Here is a 21,701-nt window from a genome sequence, read left to right as displayed (position 1 = left end):
TATCTGAGATTAGTTAGATGAAAATTTAATCAAATCAATTAAATCATCTAACGGTTAATGCACCTGATTTTCTACCTAAAATATAAAAAAATATACATTACAACAACAAAAATTCACATATTGATTTGCCTTTTTGTATCTTTGCACACTTGCAAAGTGGTTGCAATATATATGAGAGCACAGATATTTTAACCTAAAACAAGACTCATTTTATACAAATTATTTAAATTATTATATTACAGGCGTATTGAAAATTAGTCGCTCATCTACATAAAATACATATTAAAATATAAAATATACATTAAAAATATATATAATAATACTGTATATATATATAAATGATACATAATAATTGATTTGATGGTTAAATTCTTAGTGTATACATACTATTTTTTTTATTATTTTAACTCTTAAATGGTTGTTGATTAGAAGTGAAATTAATTCTCTTATTGAAATAATTTTTTTGTTGCAAGGGATCACGAAGTATTATAATCACGTGACATGTCACATAATAATCTATAATATGTCACATATATCATATAACATGTCACTATCCCACCAACCACACTAAGAAACAAAATTAAGTTTAAGAAACTAATTTAAATCAAGACTATTCCATAAATTGAAATATTTAAATCCGTGTAACTATGGATAACTCAACTAAATTAAAAACTGATCCGTTGTAAAACCTAAAATGATTCCAAATTTTCATGATCCCTATATAAACTAAGGCATATATAGTTATATTAGTTTGATGTAACTATAACTTTATCCAAAAAAAGGTTTCACAAAAATAATCAATCACAGCTCGATCTTCCTTTAACACCAAAGGGACAGAAAGAGTGGTTATAATAAATCATATTTAAGATGCTAATTAAAACCATCCCATGATAATATTGGTCTCGGTCCATATTAAAAATTAATGCCATGTAAAAGGTATTGACTTTTCAAGACTCAGGTTCAGAAGAACGAGAATTAGAACACAAATCAGAGATATCAGAGATATGTAAAAGAAAAAAAGAACGAGTGAAAATTGTATTAAAATTAGAGTACATAAGAGTACAGTTTGTGTTATATACATAGACAACTAATTTCATTAGCTATCATTTACTATTATATCCTTTTACCATGCAAAGTAGGTTGTCCCTTTTAAAAACATATCTCATAAAGCATATTCATTGATGCTAGAATAATGCAATGTACATATATAATTGTCAACTTTTAAATATTATTTTAAAAAGGAAAAAAAATGTTTAAGAGTAAATTTGACTAAATAAAAATTATTAATAAGTTAGTAATAGGTCATGATTAAGTAATAAATAAATAGTCAAAGATTCAAATATCTATAATTTTAAAATATATACTCTATCGTTTATATATATACAAGAAAATGGATAAAAATATATGTGACAAGTTTGAGTTAAAAAAATAAGTTATCAATCAAGTTTCAAATAAAGAGAACATAAATAATATTTGAAAATTCCTTTTCTTACGATGATATTTTGAATTCCTTAATTCAATATTTCAATTAAAGAGAACATTCTTTAAAAAATCAATATTGTTCTTAATTAAACTAATAAAAAATTTCACCTTTTATTATGCTGTCCTACTTTTGGATATTTTTATATTTTATTTTTTAATAATTAATGAAATATACTTACTATCTTTGAAAAAAAAATTAACAAGGAACATATATAGGTTTAGAAAAAATTGAAGTGAAAATTGAACCAAAACATACAAGTCAATCACCAAACATATATAAAGCCTAACAAACTTGCCTCAACATTTTTCTATTTATATATCCAATGAATTTTCTTGCAGGGTCTTTGTCATCCCAAACATTTGGTAGATTTCTCGTTTAATAATCTTATGTTATATATTATATTGACTTATTGAGAATAAAGTCACCCACTTGATAGAAGCCTATATCTATATATGACAAAGTGCAAATTAAGGCACAAATGGTAAGTTTTTGAAAAGGTACAAGACATGGAATGGCATTTATATGGATCTTGTTTATGTTTTTTTCCGATGAGTTGGGCAACTACTGTGGAATCCTCAGAGATCATATTAGGTGAACTAGTTTTGTAAATTGGTGCCAGGAAGAATAATATGGAGACGGAGTAATTATCTCTGAAACTAGGCTTTGACAGACATAATTTAATTTACCTCTTTCTAAAACATAGCTATTGTTTGAGGAGTTCCAATAATATTAGGCGCAATTAAAAAATATCATTAACCATAGTATACCATTCTTTTTTTTTCTAACTTTTTGTTTTACAGTATAATGAGTATTGAAACTAATTAATTATTGGATAAAGCATATTTTGTCTCTAAAATTATCCAAAATTTTTAAAAAGATTTCTAAGTTTTATTTTGTATCAATTTTATTCAAAAAGTTTTCGAATTACATCAAATATATTTTGATAACTAATTTTTCAAAAAATTTATGACCAATTCAGTAATAATAATTTCACAAGAACAATCTTTCACATAAGCAAATTAGACATAATTATCATGCATTATTATTAGATTGGTCTTAAACTTTCTGAAAATTTAGCTGTTAATAGTATATTTAATGTAAATCAAAAATTTTTTAAACAAAATAAAATTTAAAAGTATTTTTAAAACTTTTAACAATCTTTTGAGACAAAATATACTTTACTCTTAATTATATTGATGAACTTCTCTCATTGATCTAGTAGGTATGTTAATAATGGTATGTTATATACTTGTTCATACCCTGACCCAACGCTAGGACCCAGGTCCAAACGAAAGACCCAACCCACAAGGATGAGCCTCACATTACGCCGACCTTCCCCTGAGAAGTCGGTTCTTGCCACGACTTGCTTTAGGAAAATCGGAAATGAGGATTAGCTGGCAGATAATACTAAAATAACTGCCCCTAAAATCTCTCAAACCATTTCCAGGAGCCATATCTCAACTTCCCTAAGATAAAGGGACGGTTATCTACCTTAAAAGGTGGAACTACTTCAACGGTGGTTATTGGTTCACCACTATAAATACACTGACACCCCATAGGTATCTTTAAGTCCCAATACTCTCTAGACCTGCTCACACCCTTGCTGACTTAGGCATCGGTGTGTCTTTTTAGGTACCACCCTCATTTTACTCACACTCACAAGTCGGACGGAGGCCCCAAAGGTGCGAACCCATTCGAAGGCTTCCCTCCTCAGACGATTGGGCCAATCTAATGAATCCAGCCCATTAATCTTCGGTTACCCATCGTAACATTGACGCCGTTGCCGGAGACCCGAGAGATCAACCAGTAATGACGGACAACTCACCGGAGGATGGTCATACAGCGTCTGATTCCGAACAAAAAAATCTAGATACCGAAAACAACGACGCGGACCTGACCCTTCACCAGGGAGCCAACGACCAGCATAGAGAAGGCACATCTGGGTTTAAAAACCCAAAGATAAACTCCTCGAAAGGACGAGAATCAGGAAAGGAAGGGCCACCCCATGCAGCCGAGCTAATGGGGTTGGTCCATGGTCACTAAGGTCGTTTGGAACAGCTGGAATAGGAATTAGAACGACAACGAGAGGTAGAGCAAAATCTCAAGGAAGAGATAGAGCGATGAAAAGAGTTAGAAGAAAAACTTTTGAAGTTAGAGTCTTCCCTTAGAAGTCAGAACTCCCGTGGCGACCGAAAAGAATCGCCCCTGGGAGGAGAAGATCCGTTTAGTGAGGACATAATGAGAACAAAGTTCCAAAAAACTTCAAAAGCCCTAATATGAACCTCTATGACAGAACCACAGACCCAAAGCATCATTTAAGCAATTTCAAAAGTTAGATGTATCTAGCTTATGCTTCTGATGCAACTCATTGCAAAGCTTTCCCGACCACCCTGTCAAAAGCGGCGATGAAATGGTTTGTTAGCCTCCCTCTAAGGTCGGTTACCAGCTTTAAGGACCTCTCGAGAAAGTTCTTAATGAGGTTCTCCATCCAGAAGGATAAAGTAAAGCACGCACCAAGCCTCCTGGGAGTAAAGCAGGAGGTCGGAGAACCTTTACGGAACTATATGGAAAGGTTCAACAAAGCGTGCTTGGAGATTCAAGACCTGCCCACTGAGGCAGTCATCATGGGGCTAGTAAATGGACTTAGAGAAGGTCCCTTCTCGCAATCCATATCAAAGAGGCACCTCACCTCCTTGAGCGATGTACAAGAAAGAGCAGAAAAGTACATCAACATGGAGGAGAATGCCAGACTACGAGAGCCGAGTAGGCGACCGGGGCACCCCCACTCAGCAAAAGAAAAAGAAAGGGAGCCCAAGAAAAAAAGAGGAGGTTGGTCCCGACAGGCCGAGGAGATATCACTCCTATACTCCTCTAAAAGTTTTCATAGTAGACGTATACAGAGATATTTGTAATACTGAAAGATTGCCGCCCCTAGACCCATCAAAAACAAAAAGGGAGGAAGCCGCGGCGACTACTGTGAGTACCATAAGATGTATGGCCACTCAACAAATAATTGCTACGACCTTAAAAATGTGATAGAAAGGTTGGCCAGGGAAGGCCGACTAGATAGATATTTCATGGAAAGGTCGGACAATCATGAAAAAAAAAACGAGATGATGAGGACAGAAGAGACCCACCACCACAAACCCCCGAGAGACACATACATATGATCTCTGGAGGATTTGCGGGAGGGGGACTCACTAAGTCATCTCGCAAAAGACACCTAAAGCGAGTTTACTAGGTCAGAAGCGAATCGCCCGACCTCCCAACCATCTCTTTCACAAAAGAGGATGGGCAAGGGGTGATCCCTGGGCATGACGATCCAGTGGTGATAACCATGATCCTGGCGAATGCCCATCTCCACAGAACTTTAGTAGACCAAAAAAGTTCAGCGGACATTCTTTTCAAGCCCGCGTTCGACAAACTAGGATTGGATGAAAAAGAATTAAGGGCTTACCCTGACACCCTATATGGTTTGGGCGACACGCCAATAAAATCACTCGTATTCCTACCCCTCCATACGACCTTTGTAAGAGGGGAGAAATCCAAAACTCTGAGCATAGACTTCATAGTCATCAATGTCGGGTCAGCATATAATGCCCTGATTGGCAGAGCTACCCTGAATCGGCTCGGAGCGGTGGTATCTACCCCCCACCTTTGCATGAAATTCCCAACATATGCGGGGATAACAACGATACGTAGAAACCATAAATTGGCAAGGAAATGTTACAATGAAAGCCTCAACCTGAGGGGAAAGGGCAGGAAAGTTCACACTATAGAACTCAGCGGAGCAAGAGCTAAAAAAGAGCTGCGGCCGCAACCAGGGGGAAAAACTGAAGAGATACAGGTCGGCAAGGAGAAAGGAAAAAATACCAACATAGGAGCCAGCCTAGAGGAAAACTTAAAGCATAAGTTGACAAAGCTCTTGCGAGATAACTCTGACCTCTTCACCTGGAAGGCCTCCACATGCCAGGGATAGAGCCCGAGCTCATGTCCCACAAACTCTCAGTATACCCTGGGTCACGACCTGTCCAGCAGCGAAGGCGTAAGCTCGGTCCAGAACGAGCTCAAGCGGTGGAGGAGCAAGTACAAGCGCTCTTAGAAGCCGGCTTCACTAGAGAAGTCAAATATCCAACATGGCTAGCAAATGTGGTGCTAGTCAAAAAATAAAACGGCAAGTGGAGGATGTGTGTTGACTACACCGACCGGAATAAGGCGTGTCCTAAAGACCCATATCCACTTCCAAGCATCGACACTCTAGTAGACTCCAGCTCGGGGTATCAATACTTGTCGTTTATGGATGCCTACTCGGGATACAACCAAATCCCGATGTACAAGCCAGACCAAGAAAAGACATCATTCATCACGCCTAGAGCAAATTATTGCTACATGGTCATGCCTTTTGGATTAAAAAATGCAGGGACCACATACCAAAGGCTGATGAACAAGGTGTTCGCTCCCCACCTCGGGAACTTAATGGAAGTCTACGTAGACGACATGCTGGTGAAAACCAAAGAAGACACCGACCTCTTAACAGACATCTCGCAAGTTTTCAACACCATAAGGTCACACGGGATGAGGCTAAATCCCGCAAAATGCACATTTGTGGTGGAGGCTAAAAAATTTCTAGGGTTTATGCTAACCCAAAGAGGGATCGAAGCCAATCCCGACAAGTGCAAAGCCATCCTAGAAATGAAAAGTCCAACCTGCCTAAGAGAGGTCCAACAATTAAATGGATTACTTGCAGCCCTCTCCAGGTTCTTGGCAGATCAGCATTAAGATTCTTTCCACTGTTCTCTCTACTACGAAAAGGATGCCAGTTCGAATGGACTCCAGAATGCGCAGAAGCATTCCAAGAGTTCAAAAAGTTCTTGAGCCAACCCCTAATCCTGATCCAACCTCTAATTGGGGAAGAGCTCGTCCTATATTTGTCCGTAGCAGACAAAGTTGTAGCATCAGCCCTGATATGAGAAGACGAGGCTGGACAGCATCATGTATACTTCACCAGCAAAGTTCTACAAGGCCCTGAACTAAGGTACCACAAACTAGAGAAGTTTGCTTACTCCCTAGTAATAGCTTCACGAAGGTTACGGCCTTACTTCCAAGCTCATACAATAAACCAATCCATGAAGCAAATCCTCCAAAAGACGAATGTTGCCGGGAGAATGGTTCAGTGGGCAATAGAGCCCTCCAATTTCGACTTAAAGTACAAAACCCGGATGGCAATTAAAGCCCAATGCCTCACCGACTTCATAGTAGAATATGCAGGAGATCAAGAGGAAAAGCCAACTACATGGGAACTATACGTAGATGGATCCTCAAACAAGACAGGAAGCGGCGCAGGCATAATATTGGCCAATGAAAGGGGAACACAAATAGAGGTTTCCCTCAAATTTGAATTCCCAGCCTCCAATAATCAAGCAGAATACGAAGCCCTGATCACGGGGTTGAAGTTGGCGGAAGAAGTCGGTGCGACAAAAGTGATGATATTTAGCGACTCTCAAGTAGTAACCTCCCAAATAAATAGAGAGTATCAAGCCAAAGACCCAAATATGAGGAGATACTTGGACAAAACCTTGGAGCACCTCGGGTGTTTTGCAGAAACCGAGGTCAGGCATATAACTCGAGATTTCAACAACAGAGCAGACGCCCTCTCCAAGTTAGCAAGTACCAAACCAGGAGGGAACAATAGAAGCTTGATCCAGGAAACTTTACAAGAACCTTCTGTAGTTAAAACAGAGGTCAAACAAGATGTCCTTGAAGTCACCGGGTTGAACCTCAGCTGAATGAACCCCCTAGTTGAATACTTAAAATTCGACATCCTCCCTAAAGAGAAAAAAGAGGCCAAGAAAATCTGGAGGGAAGCACAATACTACACTCTGGTAAAAAATATCCTCTATAAAAGAGGAATATTAACACCATTGCTGAAGTGCGTTCCGACCTCGAGGACCACTGAAGTGCTAGAGGAGGTTCATAATGGGATTTGCGAAAACCATCTCGGAGCCAGGTCGCTAGCCAGAAAGGTAATCCGAGCTGGGTTCTTCTGGCCGACCTTGCAAAAGGATGCCACAGAATTTGTGAAGAAGTGGCAGCCATGCCAAATGCACGCAAATTTCCATGTGGCTCCCCCCGAGGAGCTCATCAGTATAACTTCTCCATGGCCTTTCGCAAAATGGGGGATGGACCTATTCGGGCCTTTTCCCCAAGTCCCAGGACAAGTAAAATACTTAATACTGGGAATAGACTACTTCACAAAGTGGATAGAAGCAGAACTCTTAGCCACCATCACCGCACAAAAAAGTCGGAAGGTCCTCTACAAAAATATTATCACAAGGTATGGAATACCTTGTTCCATCACCATGGATAATGGTACACAGTTCACCGACTCAACCTTCAGAAGCTTGGTAGCCAGTATGAAGATAAAACACCAGTTCACCTCAGGGGAATATCCACAAGCAAACGGACAAGTCGATGCGGCCAACAAAGTTATACTAGCAGGATTGAAGAAAAGGTTGCAAGAGGCAAAGGGAGATTGGGCTAAAGAGCTTCCCCAAGTATTATGGGCTTATCGGACGACGCCCCAATCGGCCACTAGAAAAACACCCTTCCGACTTGCCTATGGCGTGGAAGCCATGATACCAGTAGAAATCGACGAGCAAAGCCCAAGGGTGATCTTCCATGATGAGGTCGGGAACGTACAGGGCACAAAGAGGAACTTGAACTACTCCCTGAAATTCGAGAACAAGCCCAAATAAGAGAAGCATCATTAAAGCAAAGGATGACCACCAGATACAACAAAAAAGTCATTCGAAGGAGCTTTGCCCCAGATGACTTGATCTTAATCAGAAACGACATTGGAGTCAATAAATCTGGAAAGGGAAAGCTCGCTGCTAATTGGAAGGGACCATACAAGATTAGTAAGGTCTTAGGAAAAGGTTATTACAAAGTGACCGACTTAAACGGCACCGAGCTACATAGGTTGTGGCATGCTTGTAATATGAAAAGGTACTACAGTTAAAAGCGAACTCTACCCCCTGATGTACTCTTTTCCCAACTTTATGGTTTTTTTCCAAAAGAAAAGGGTTTTTTTCTGAAGGGGGGTTTTTAACGAGGCATCACAGTAGAGACTAAAGGGTCATAGATAGTCAAAAACCCTTAGTAGCGGTAAAGTACCTTCGCAAATAAATAAATATCTTTTACAATATCTCTTATAAATTCCTTCTCACTTTCTTTCTTTCTACGAAACGCGCCGACTTAAGCTCGAAAAAGCATGAAAATCCCATGAACCGACCTAGATGGTCGTCAGGATAAAACGACGACGTACAAGTTGGTGTAAAGAGGTTATAAAAGTCGATCGTGATAAACTCAAAAATTATCTGACTAACAAGTCGGAAAAAATCGAAAAACAAAGAAATGCATCGCAAAAATAACCTAAGTTATAGGAACTCAATAAATAAAAAAATTGAGTATAAGGAATACCAAAAAGAGATCAGAAAACCTATGGAAAGCACTAAGACTGTCCCAAGCCTTCAAGAAAAATTTGAGAGTAACTTAGAAGAAGGGACAGCCAGCCAAGAAAAAGGTTTTTCAAAACAAGGATCAAAAAGGTTTTTCGAAACCTAAACAGAAAGGCATGCGCACAACCAACAAAGATAACCTAAACCTTGTCCAAAAAGGGTATTTTTAAATATTTTGTTTACGGCCATAAAAGGCCAAAGAAATGTCAGCAGAATAAAAATAAATAGTTTTAAAAAGGGGGGACCCACAGACCGGGCCCCCATATAGCCACAAATAATTTTTCTTTTCAATTAGGAAGGACGTCACCACCAGAGTCAGGAAGAATAGTCGGAGCACCACCAGAGTCAGGAAGAATAGTCAGAGCACCACCAGAGTCAGGGAGAGTAGTCAGAGCGCTATCGGGGCCAGGAAAAGAAATGTCCATAGGAGATGGAGTGGAAGTTCCAGGAGCCTTCGAAGAACTTGGGGCATCTTTTGGTTGGGGAGGGGACTCCATTATCCTCTGCCCCCGAGTCTTTAGATCAGACTCGATGACATATCGGGGAGAGGGAGGAGAAACGATAGCCCCGTCGACCACAATTTTATCCGGATCCAAAGGAGAGAGATCCAAGTCGGGAGCAAGAACCCCGACCTATTCTTTAAAGATCCCCCATGCTTCTTCAACCCCGTCAGCAATGGAGTCCTCCAACTCTGTATAGGCCTCCCGAGCTCTCAGGAAACCCTTTTTCACCTCCACAAGATCCTCGAACAGGCTCGAATAACTCTCCTGCGCCTTCTCCCTCAGGCCCTCCGCCATGGAACACTGGGCCTGCAACTTCCTCTCCCTCTCCTGAAGGCCATTCCTCTACTCCTTCAATTTGGTGACCTCCTCCCTCAGCACCTTCTCCTGCCCTTGATATAAGAGAAGCCTCCCCTCCAACTCCTCAACCCTCGAGGATGAACCCAAAGAGTTAAGAGGAGTCTTCTCAAAAATATCAAGGAACTTTGTGCACACCCCTGCCGCCCTGATACTCTCCTGAGCCAGAATAGTAAGGTGGTTTCGAACAGAAGCATCATCCATACTTATACGAGTATGAGGATAGATATGCTTCCGAACAAATTGAGGCGCATCCACCTTGGCCTCACCTTCAAAAGAAGAGCTAGACTCTAAAGTCTTGCGCCTCTTCTTTTCTGGCTCAGGGGAAGATCGGAGAGGAGGGGATGGCAGAGAAGAGGCTGAGGAAGAAATAACAATAGGACAAGTGGGGGTCCCCAAATTGTGAGAAGGAGGGGGAGAAGAAAGGAAGAGAAGGACCAGCTGCCCTGCCGCCGCCGACTCTGGCGCGGGACCTCGCTTTGGCCTCCTGAATTCTCTGGTAAGACTCCCTGAAATTCTTCTTCGCCATTTCTGTAAAAGCAATTAGGAAGCTAAAGTCACTAAAACAAGTCGGAAAAACAAGTCATGCGACCATCAAGTCAGAAAATGTGATAAACAAACAAAAAGCTACCTAGTTGAACATGGACAAAGGTCGGAGACCCCTGGATAAACTTTTTCATATCCAGCTAGGGGGCTCTCCCCCATACTTCTCGGAGAAACCCTACAATGGTCGCCTCCATCTCATCTAAATCGTCCAAACCGTATTTTTCACAAGGAGAGGCCTCTATCTAGTATAGGGGGAAATGAGGAGAAGACGTTTCATCCAGGAAAAAGGGGTAATGACCCTCTACAGCTTGAACTTTGAAAAAAAAAATTTTTGAAGTCATGAAAGGATTCATCAAAAAGGGTAAAAACTCTCCGGTCTTGTATGGCCCGGAAAGACACACACTGCTGTTTTTTATTTTGCCCACTGAAGGGCTTAGTCATATGAAAGAGATAAAAGAAAATCTTCAAAGAAGTCGGAAAGTCTAAAGTATGGCTGATAAATTGATAAATTTTCAGAACTCCAAGAATTAGGTGAAGTTGGGTAGAAGCAACACGATAGTGTCATAAAACAGCTATCTCAAAGTCTAAAAAAGGAAGAAAAACGCCTAAGCGGGTAATTATGCTCTCATACATATAGAAAAAATGAGGGGCTGCCTCAGAAGCCTTCCCAAAACAAATTTTTTTGTCACTTATAAAAATGTAATATTTGTTGATTATTTTGTCATATTTTTAAATTATTTAAAAGACTTATTTATTATTTATATTTTGAAGGTTTTTTTTATCTGTAGCATAATATTTCGAGTACCAAAGAACAATTCTCTTTGGTGCATTTTAATCTTTTTATTATAAGTATATTGATCTTATCAATAAAGATATCATTTTAAACAAGTAATTATTCATATGAAGATATTTTTTTATATAAAAATATAACTGAAAATTGTAAGATGATTCAATATGTTAACTAGATATTTTCTTTTCAGATAATACATACATGTAATGCTTAACGAAAATTACAAACTAATATACATGTTTGAATTTAATGCCTTCCCATAGAAATTTACATGATGGGAATCATACAGTTGCTGGTGCATATTGCCAGCATAATTGAGAAAAATAGTAACTTGAGATGCAAGTAATCACCATATCCGATTAGTTTTATGCTTTTGACGGAACTGCTTCTTTGTTATACACCATGGACCGGGAAAGGTACTTAACTGACATAATCCATAAACAGTTAGAAATTAGAGTTACTATTATTGAGTAATCAGGATAATAATGAAAATTAAACATGAGTACAGTAATAAAAAAAGGAAAAAGCAAAACATTATAAAAATACGATTAAGTCTTTATAAAACATTCAACATGAAATATATTGGATTGATAAACACAAAAGTTTGTCAATGTTAGTGAATAGCTCACATTGCCAATCATCTTTGCTCCAAACCATGCCGTATCCGCGCCATATGGAGGAGGTATGACTGTGATTCTGTCTGACAGGTTGGGATCAACCAAGGCATGAAGTTCTTTCTCTAATCTTTCTGAACCAGAGTGATCACAGAAGTAGAATTATTAGAACTTGTTGCTAGTATCTCATCACCATGTGTTCTCAGTAAGTTTTTAGTTCAATTTCATTTTTCAGCTCTGTTATAAGGATTTAAAAGATAGAATGCAACAATGAAAGGGATATTTACCTGCCAAACCTGGTAAACATGCACTGCCCCCACATAAGACTACGGTCTTAAACCAATTCGTGTCCGCGGTTAATTCTGCAGAATGGCAATGGTCGATGCACAGAGCGACGGCCTGGTGCAAACCCATTGCTCGTCTGTGAAACAAGTGCGAAATGTGCTTAAGCTACAATTGAGCAAAAATCTTGAAGAAATAAATAAGATAGTGACTAAGAACTCTCTAGATGTTGAATGAAATATTTGTCCATAGATAAATGTAGATGAAGATTTTCATTTGAATTTTAAACTGAATCCCATATTTGTCCAACAAAATGTCCTCATCCTTTTCAGAAAACATCATGATGAATCAATCTTTTTTGGATGGAAAGATGAAGGATCAAATTAGAAGCTTAATAAAATCCTATTCATTTTTTCGAGACTTTGAAGCAATGATTGAGTTGTCTCTATTTGCCTTCAAGGTCATCGATTCAAGTCATGGAATCAGCCACTGATACAATTATCAATTAGGCTACCTAGATTACACTCTTTGCATGCGGCCGTTCGAACTATACATTAAAGAGAGTCAGAGGGATGCTTATGGTGCTCTTTTTCTTTGTTGATATTTGTTGACATATCTACTAAAATTAAAAAATATTGGCACTAACAAATGGCTCAACTATAAGCTTAGGTAACAAAACCCAAGTTCATTCAAAGCACCAAAAAAACGAAGAAAAAATAAATTGCAATTTAAGTTTTATTTTAGATTATTGAGATGCATTTTTCCTATAATGAAACTGTTGAAACAGTATTGTAAGAAAGTACAAAAACTTACACTCCGGCAAGACGTGGCTGGAATAAGATCTCTCCGGTTTGAAAGCGCTCTTTTTTAAGTATAAACCATCCTTCTCCTGCAGCTTCAAATGATGCTTGTGTATCTTTAGATAGCTCTGCTTCATAATCAATAGCAACATAGCATAGCTTCTGTTACCATGCGACCAACAAAATATCAGACAATAACACTGAGATTATTTCAATGTAGAAGTAGTCCCTCTCACCACACTGCAGAGAAAAATCATATGAAAGGGGGAAAGAATAATGAAAGTCACAAAAGAAATCAGCAATCCTATTCCTGTTTCGTGCATTTAATTACTCATAAACAAAACTCAACTCCACCTGAATTGTTAATTTAACCTTGGTCTTATGGAATCATATATAGGAATACATTACATTGCTCTTCTAAAATTCAAGCAAAAACAAAAAAGGAATGGTATTAATAGTTTAGTACCTCTTTCAGCATTCGAACAGTGTACATTGATTCAAAACTCATGTTATTCTGTTGCATTTGTTCTCTAAGGAATCCAGTGAGCTTTAGGGCTCCCAACCCCACAACCTCCACACCCACTTTTCGCATCACTTTGCCATTTAAAACTGTAAAACAAACCATTTAGATATGCTTCGGACAAAAACTTTATACATCACGATGAAAGAGGCGATTATTAAGAATTGACTACCTCTTAAAGCCACTAAGGCAGCAGATTTCAAAGGTACTTCATGCAAGAAATTCATTGTTATGCATAAACAAGAAATTTAGAGAGAGATATGAGGAAAGAAGTTACAGAACATACTTGGAACAACAGATGTGACTTGAAAACCTATATTCACAACTATTCCAGAAGTTTGTTTGGCAGCAAACAGAGCTAGAACTGCCTACATTTGCAAAAGAGAAATATACAATTAAAAATATTAATTGTAAAATGGAACCAGATTGCAGTTCTTTTCATTTTTTTATTCTTTATTTTAGTACTATCAAAGTTACCTGATTTAGAGCACAAACAGCAGGAACATTCATGTCAAACAGGGCAGTATAGATTGCTTCCTTAAGCTGCCGCCTTGAGGCTTTGGCTGATTCAGTATCTGCAATGAGAAACATATATAACAAATATTTCACTTGGGTGATGACATATAAAAAAGTGTGTTGTATAAGCTTCTTCTTTATCTACAATATTGACCTGGATAGATCGCAACTCATAACAGCTTTTGAATATAAAAGCATCAAAAACAGTATATCATGTTTGCAGCCCATTTTTCATTTTTCTTTCACATTCCAAAACAATGGAAGAAAATCATAAAATGTAACTGACCATCATAGTGGCATATTGGTATAGAAACAACAACTGGTTGAGAACTTGGTTTCGCCTTCATCCTGCGAGAAAGCAACAAATATATTATACAGATTAGACATAAGTAGCAATAGCAGCATACTAATCATCACCGAAGCATAATAAATTACACATTTATCAGCAGTGAATTATTGCACCAAGAATGACTTGCACCTGCTATAAATAGTCCAAAAAAAGTGTCTGAGTCTGGTGTATATTGGCGTTTCCACATTACCAAATTCCTGCATATCAAATTCCCAAACATATATTAACCTTTTAAATACCATGTAAGCAGCAATGTTGAACCTTGCAATCATTTGTTTCAAACCAAGATAGCCTTACCAGAAAGGTTGCTGACCGCCATGATGGACAAGGGAGTGTGCTCCAACCATATTTGCAATAGCCAGAACCACCTGGACAAGAAGAAAAAGAACACCAACTAACTAACCACATTAAATATGACAAAAAGCAAGCAAGCAAGCATACACTCAAGCAAATTGCGAGACTCACCATCGATGATAACAGAACAAGGCAGTCTTGCACGCTGGCCATAAACTTGCTTGAATGACACAGATGGAATCTCAGCAACTGAGGTTCTGCAGTTGCAAATGCATTTGGATAATAGTTAAAAATTACAACCATAGTACACAAAAAGTAGTTACTAAACAAGTATAAAATACACCTCGAAAATGAGTTGATAAGCACATGTGCTAACACAAATATATAAACACAATTTGGCGACTATTTTTGGTATGTACGCAGTATTTTTGTAAAACTTATCATCATGTACTAAAATGAGCACTTTTACGTCACTTTAGTTTCTTTTTTCTTAAGAAAATGGCATCTCGGCCTTTTGACAAAATATACCAAATATAGAGAGATCAATGCTCCAGAAATCATATTATTGTTCAAACGAATAAAAATGCAAAAAATTCTAGAAATCGAATTTAGTATCGTACTTTCTACTTAATTATCTAAATATTCCAAAATAAATTCTATCAAATACATCAGTCTCCCACTAATATCTAGAATTCAACGCCAACATGAAGATACGATAACTCATTTCCTAACCTCTAACCAAGCATGAATCATATCACTATCGCAGAGCAAAACAGCGCATACAAAATCACCAAACAAAGATGATCAAAACGATTTGTAATCCATAGTTCCAAGATGGAAGGTGCGTTACTCACGGAAGAGGAAGAAGAGGGTAAGCAGAGGCCAGAAAAGTCTCGGAGAAAAGCACGGAATCCCATGGCTGAGGATTGTGGACCTCAAGAAAGTGGGCCCAGAGTTCGTTATCGGAGATGAGGGATCGCCACTTTCTGTTAACCACGCTGAGCTGTGCGGCCTGCTTTGGGCCCAATAACCGTACGATCTGCATCACAATCTCGCTTGGAAGTGATTCCAGTAACGAACCTGAAGAAGCAGCAGCTTCGGATGAGGGTCGGTGGTTGTTATACGACGCCGTTTCACTGCAAACGCAGAGTTTTCTGAGGAGTGTTGCCATCATGGTTTGTGTTTCAGAGTCAGAGGAGTGTGGACTTGCAACTTGCAACTTCCGAAAAATCATGAAAGCGGTTAGCTCTGAGTACTTACATTTTATTTCTTCCTCCCCTCGCTTAACACGTTGCAGAAATAAGTTATCCGTAAATAGTTAAATTAGTTTTTAAAAAATTATTCGTTTTTTAATTTGATCTTTTAAATATTTTTTTAATTAAATTTATTCTTTAGATATTTTATATTAGTCATATAAATTATTTTTGTTAATTTTTTTATGGTATCAAAATTTGTTAAGATAGTACGTTAAATGACGAATTAAATTTCAATTTGGTTCTTGAAATTTAGTCCGATACTCAGAATGACTCCTACAATTTCGTTGGCTCTAATTAGAACCCTCAAATTTGCAATTGTGGCTCCAACTTACCCTTGCGATCATCTCCGTTATCAGAATGCTGATTTGATGCAATTGCATGACACAGTGGACACTACTTAAACGACGGCACATTGGTTTTACCCAAATCTTTTGGAAACCACGTTGTTTCAGTTTTTTGTGGGTTAAAACTCTCTTTCTTTCTGCTACGACGATCATAAGTCACCAAACATCAAGAAAACCCTTACACTCGCCGTCGTTTAAGTAGTGTCCACCATACCATGCAATTGCGCTAGATCAACAGTCCGGTGACGTAGATAATCGCAGGGGCAAGGTAGAGCCGTAATTATAAATTTGGGATTTTAATTGGGGCCAACGAAATTGTGGGGATTATTTTGAGCATCAGGTTAAATTTCACGGGTCAAATTGAGATTTAACTCGTTAAATGACACTACAACACATTCCTAAAAATTTTAATTGATTATTAACATAATAAATTTATGAAATTAAATCAAACTAAAACTTAATTGAGGGGGAGAACTTAAAGTATTAAAATTTCTCGATTTGGAGTTGATTTGATTTAATTTCTTAAATTAATCATGTTAATAATCAACTAGAACTTCTACGTATGTATTGTAATATTACTTAACGTATCACATCAATAAATTTTGACACAGTTAACAATAAGAATGACAAAAGAACTAACATAATTAATTTAAAATCTTTAAATAATGAATTTAATTAAAAAGATCTTTTGAATCTCAATTTTAAAAATGAATAATTTTTCAAATAGTAATTTGACCATTTAATCAATAAAATATCATCAAATGAAGTGCAATTCCCTTCACATAAGATTAATAGTAAAAAGTTTTGGATGATTTGTGTAATAATTCTTAATTATCAATTTTACAAAAAATCAATTACATATGAAGTTTTACTTTGAAAAAAATTCTTTTTGAGTAATTATATTTGACTGAAAAATATATGAAACTAGTTTCTAATTCGAAACTAATAATTTTAAGCTAAAAACTAAAAAGTAATTTATAAACAAAAAAATAATTTTTATAGTAGATGATTATAAGCAAAAATTTAGTTTTTAAATTATAATAATTATATCAATCTGACTTTATAAGTATTAAATATCAAATAATGTAAATAATCCTTTTATACCTATTAAGTATTAAATATCAAAGAATGTGTGTGCAAGTGAATGCACATTAGTAGCATTATTTTAATCTCTTAGGTTAATAACAATGATATGATAGTTTTTAGAGATTCAACACACTCAAACCATAGAAAATGATAAAAATTATATAAACTTTGATAAAAATTGAAGTTTAACTTTTGTTGTCGATATTAATATTACTTTATTACTATTTTTGTAAAAAAGTAAAGAAGAAACAAAAAGTTTAACTATCATGTATTAGAATATATATTAAAAGTTATTACTTATTACTAATAAAAGTTTTTGAGAATTTTAATTTTAATAAATAAAAAAAATTTAATTAATAACTTCAAGTTGTGCATTAAACCAAATAAATAAATAAAATAAATAAATAAAGTAACTCTCCAATTTTTCGCAATCCTTCGTGTTCTGTTTTGAATTTGAGGTAACTATCTCTATTCTCCTTCTTTTCTTCTACTTTCTTTTTACTTCTTGTTCGCGAGCATTCTTAATTTCCCTCTGTAGTTAAAATTTCAAGATCAAGTTCTTCTCTTTGTGTCATTACCAAAAGAGAATTTCAAACTATTAACAGAAATTGTTCCTTTTTTTTTTTCTTTGTGGCCAAGTTAACTCAATCTCTTAGTTTACCCTCTTCCGTTTCCTTGACTCCAATCTATTTATGCTTTTTGGGTTCAAATAATTCACATTCTCTCTTACTCTCCATCGATCACCCCAAAAGAACCAATAAAATTCGTTTCTTTTTTGTTTTCTTAGCTAAATTCTTTCATGGAAGAAGACCAAGAGTCACACCCACAGAAGGGTCATCATCAACAAGATGACAATTACCAAAACAACCTTTTTGATGATGATCAATTCAAGCATAGCAACAAGAAGTTATGCATCAAGTTCAAGGTCACAAACACAACAGAAGAAGCCCATAACAACAAGAAGATCAGGAAGAATGAGCATGATCTTGATCATAATGTGTGCCTTTTGTGCTATAAATCATTTGGTTCATGTAAAGCTCTAGCTGGACACATGAAGGTTCATGCCTTAAGCACCAAGAAATTAGTTTGTGATGATGCTAAACAAGGAACAACAAAGGACTCAAAAAGTTCCAAACTTTCGCTTACCCTTTTGAAGGGTTGGTCTGTGACAGCCAAGAGAGGCAGAAAAGGTATATCTTCTAGTGAAAAATCAGGTTCAGTTGGTGTCAATTTGGAATATGACAATGATGAGATTGAGATGCAAGAAGCAGCCAATGAACTAATGCTCCTAGCTACTGGATTCGCGCACGAATGCGAAGATTTCTCTAAGGTTGGTGTTGATCAGGTTGAGTTATTGCCAGTTTCTGACATCAAGGAGCTGAAGATTGCAGAGAAGAAGCCATTAAGTCATGAAGAGGGGTTTGCAACCGTTTGGGGTTCTCAGGCTTCTGATGCCAGCATTGTTAGCATCAAGAAGAAGAAAGGGATAAAAAAAATGAAGTTAACTGAATTAAGAACAGCTGAGGAGGAGAAGAAGAAGAAGGATTTGGATAATGGCTCGGCGAAAAGGAAATTAAGAAAATCAAATAACAATCAGAAGATTATGAACAATGAATCTAAATCATGTTTTGTGTCTGCCACAGAGAAAGTAGCAGGATTAGTAGTGAAGGAAGAACATCAAGTCAGTGTTGTTGTTGATGAATCTCATGGAAATGGGAATGAGAATTGTCCCAAGATTTTGAGTTTTGATCTTAATGAGGTTCCAACTATGGATGAAGAAGAAGGTGTTACTTTTCAATCAGAGTTATTTATGGCATCATCATCATCATCATCCAGTTATGCTTCTTCCCAAAGTTCAGTTACTCATTGGTGAGTTTAATGTTTCAAGGTTCTGAAGATTAAAGTATTAGATTCTGATATTCCAATTGGTTTTTGTCTTAGTCTTAAGTCTTTGGACACTTGCAAGTGAAACCATTAGTCATAATAGATAAGGAACCATCATGGTTGTTTCTTTAGTTTTTTGGTAGGGTCCTAAAGGTCTTTGTCTTTATGTGTTTACTTCATTCATGTGAAGCATGATGTTTTCAGCAAGTTTATTATGAAGGAAAACAACCAAATAGGCCTAAATGCTTAAATGCAATTTGACAATACCTTTTTCATTGTTACAAATTATTAGATAATCATTTAACCATTATCACTTTCTTTGGGGATTATTTACTTGTGGCCCCCTTTTGTTTGTATTAGTGACTAATTAAACTTTTTTAACTTCATTTTAAATTCTCTAGTGCCTGAATGGCATTCTTATTTTCACATTAATATTTAAAAATAAAGACAATAAAAGGAAGAAAACAAAAAGTAGGAGGAAAAAATAAAATTACATGAAGGGTTTATCCTAGACTTGTTCTTACTTCTTACTATTTGATGATTAATATCCTCTCAAATTTTGCGGATAAAAATGTCTATAAAAAGGATGAAGACAAAAATAAACAATTCTCAACTTGAAATAATTTTTATTGTCAATTTTTGTCCATTCAAATTTATCCTAATTATTAATACCATAACTTTTGTACTTTCAAATTAGAGGGATAGGACAAAAATGTCTTATACTCTTATGGATGATATTTAAGCCTATTTTCGTAATTTCCAAGACATAAACCAAACTATAGGCAAAGAAATGGAAACCTCTTGGAAGTAACTTAATTTGTTTCCATCATCATATTTGAATGTACAAAGTTAAAAATATAAGGAAAAAAAATGAAAAACTTGTGAAAACTTATTTCATTTGAAGTAGCTCAATTTTTTTTCATGTCAATGTAGTTCTTTCACAATCCCTTTTATGTTGTTAACTGTTAAGCATTTATTCTAGCACAAATTTGAAGTTCTGAAAGGAAAAACACTTAATATTCAAAGAATAGTTTATAGCAGTAAACAAAATGAGATTAGCATACATAATGAGACTGAAATTTAAGATTCAAACATAGAATCTTCTGAGAATGCACACAGTGAAGGTAACTTCTCTGATTCATGTCGGAGCAACGACAGCAGAATCAATTGATAACCGCGAGTCGAAAAGTAAAAAAACCAAGATCAATAATATGAACTGTAATGAAAATAAAAATGTGAGCTTATACACACTTCTCTCAATCATACAAGTTTCCACAACTGCTATGATGTCACCAAAATCTTCAATTCTGTTAGGAACTTGCACTTGAATTCTAGATAGTGATCCTTGCTTCTCCAGTGTCTTGACAGAGACTGAATTCGCATCGGCGAGGTACTCATCCTTAGAATCTTCCGATTTGCTCAATGCCTTGAGTTCCAAGGAAGTTGAAGCAGATAACAGAGGTTGGTTGCAAATGTCACCAAATTTTTTCACTTCTGAGGGAGAAAAGAATGTTTCTTAAGAAGCATGCAAATCAAGATTTTTACGATGGTAATTATATAGTAGTAAGAATCAAAGAGAAGCAAACCTTGTTCAAGTGCTTCCTTTGCAATCTGAAGGCTATAAATGGACTCAGTTAAAGGATCCTTGGCCTCAAAAGATTGATGATGCTCCATTTGTTCATCCTTTAACTTCTCCATTACTGAATAGTTTCGTAACCACCAACTTAACCTTGAGACATGACTCTACTCTTCTTTTAATAACTGTCTCTAGAAACTTTGTTAATTGTTTTTAGCACAAAACATTTATCCAAAACAATCCTCTAGTCCTACACTACAATTAAGGTTCTCATTAATAGTCACATTAAAGATGCCTTGCTTAAAGTTGGAGTTCCTTGAATCACACTCAATCTAGAAATGAGAATTTTATCCTTCTCCCCTCTTCAACTAGATTTTAGTTTAGGGTTTTTATTTTTATTTTTTTCCCCTAAAGAGTAGAATTGGATAAAGAATGAAAATTTTCACTAAATTTGTAGAGAATAATATATTTTTTTACATCTTCTGTAATAAAAAAAATACAATCTTCATTTTATTTAAAGATGCAATGCATCATATCATTATTCTCCACTACAAGACAATGCTATAATAAACACCAAGTCTTAACATAATTTAATATCAACAATTTCTATTAAATGTACATTTCCCTTATTTTAGTGCATCATTCATCATGGAAACAATTAAATAAATACTTCTAGTTATATATATTACTATTGAGATTTTGTATTTTAATTATTTTACCAATTTTATTTATTATACTACTACATATCGTATAATATTTTGTATTTTCATGTGATATTTGTTTACATATCTCACATTATCTATTTGCATGATAATTAAATACATCAATAATTACTTTTTTGGGGTAATATTCTTTATCTGATCATTACTGCTGGATAACATTCTTAAATGTTGTAAAACAAAACAATGACAGTAATCGTACAATCAGTAATCAGTAATTGATTTCAATAAATGAGTTATAACTTCTAATTCAGGAAAAAAAAAATCT

At 36.1% G+C, this 21,701-nt stretch overlaps 3 protein-coding genes across 3 annotated transcripts; 1 reads left to right on the top strand and 2 right to left on the bottom strand.

Annotated features, from left to right (window-relative positions):
* The first annotated feature begins 7,842 nt into the window (after positions 1-7,842).
* LOC127747527 (uncharacterized) lies at positions 7,843-8,238 on the top strand. The gene has a single exon (XM_052261529.1). The coding sequence runs from the start codon at positions 7,843-7,845 to the stop codon at positions 8,236-8,238; it is 396 nt and encodes a 131-aa protein (XP_052117489.1).
* Positions 8,239-11,374: 3,136 nt separating this feature from the next.
* LOC127744856 (actin-related protein 8) lies at positions 11,375-15,839 on the bottom strand. Its single transcript, XM_052257596.1, has 12 exons — positions 15,423-15,839; positions 14,740-14,825; positions 14,572-14,642; positions 14,404-14,471; positions 14,212-14,273; positions 13,887-13,984; positions 13,696-13,777; positions 13,356-13,498; positions 12,903-13,051; positions 12,095-12,228; positions 11,823-11,941; positions 11,375-11,617 (listed from the first exon to the last, which is right to left on the bottom strand). The coding sequence occupies exons 1-12, from the start codon at positions 15,800-15,802 to the stop codon at positions 11,540-11,542; spliced, it is 1,470 nt and encodes a 489-aa protein (XP_052113556.1). The 5' UTR covers positions 15,803-15,839; the 3' UTR covers positions 11,375-11,539.
* A 4,345-nt stretch (positions 15,840-20,184) lies between these two features.
* On the bottom strand, positions 20,185-20,899 carry LOC127745556 (uncharacterized). Its single transcript, XM_052258361.1, has 2 exons — positions 20,725-20,899; positions 20,185-20,632 (listed from the first exon to the last, which is right to left on the bottom strand). Exons 1-2 carry the CDS (start codon positions 20,834-20,836, stop codon positions 20,277-20,279), a joined length of 468 nt encoding a protein of 155 aa, XP_052114321.1. The 5' UTR covers positions 20,837-20,899; the 3' UTR covers positions 20,185-20,276.
* Between the last annotated feature and the right edge of the window lie 802 nt (positions 20,900-21,701).

This window comes from Arachis duranensis, chromosome 1 (assembly GCF_000817695.3).
Source record: "Arachis duranensis cultivar V14167 chromosome 1, aradu.V14167.gnm2.J7QH, whole genome shotgun sequence".
NCBI classification, from domain to species: domain Eukaryota; kingdom Viridiplantae; phylum Streptophyta; class Magnoliopsida; order Fabales; family Fabaceae; genus Arachis; species Arachis duranensis.
The sequence above is the reverse complement of the archived record's forward strand: the minus strand, read 5'-3'. Positions and strand labels throughout refer to the sequence as shown.

Excerpts from the sequence above, each read along its gene's own strand:
- LOC127745556 (XM_052258361.1), bottom strand. The coding sequence starts at position 20,836 with ATGGAGAAGTTAAAGGATGAACAAATGGAGCATCATCAATCTTTTGAG. Across the intron at positions 20,633-20,724 it reads AAAGGAAGCACTTGAACAAG|AAGTGAAAAAATTTGGTGAC; the intron begins GTTTGCTTCTCT and ends TTTCTCCCTCAG.
- LOC127747527 (XM_052261529.1), top strand. The coding sequence starts at position 7,843 with ATGGATAATGGTACACAGTTCACCGACTCAACCTTCAGAAGCTTGGTA.
- LOC127744856 (XM_052257596.1), bottom strand. The coding sequence starts at position 15,802 with ATGATTTTTCGGAAGTTGCAAGTTGCAAGTCCACACTCCTCTGACTCT. Across the intron at positions 14,826-15,422 it reads TACCCTCTTCTTCCTCTTCC|AACCTCAGTTGCTGAGATTC; the intron begins GTGAGTAACGCA and ends TTGCAACTGCAG. Across the intron at positions 13,499-13,695 it reads AGTCACATCTGTTGTTCCAA|TTTTAAATGGCAAAGTGATG; the intron begins GTATGTTCTGTA and ends TTTGTTTTACAG.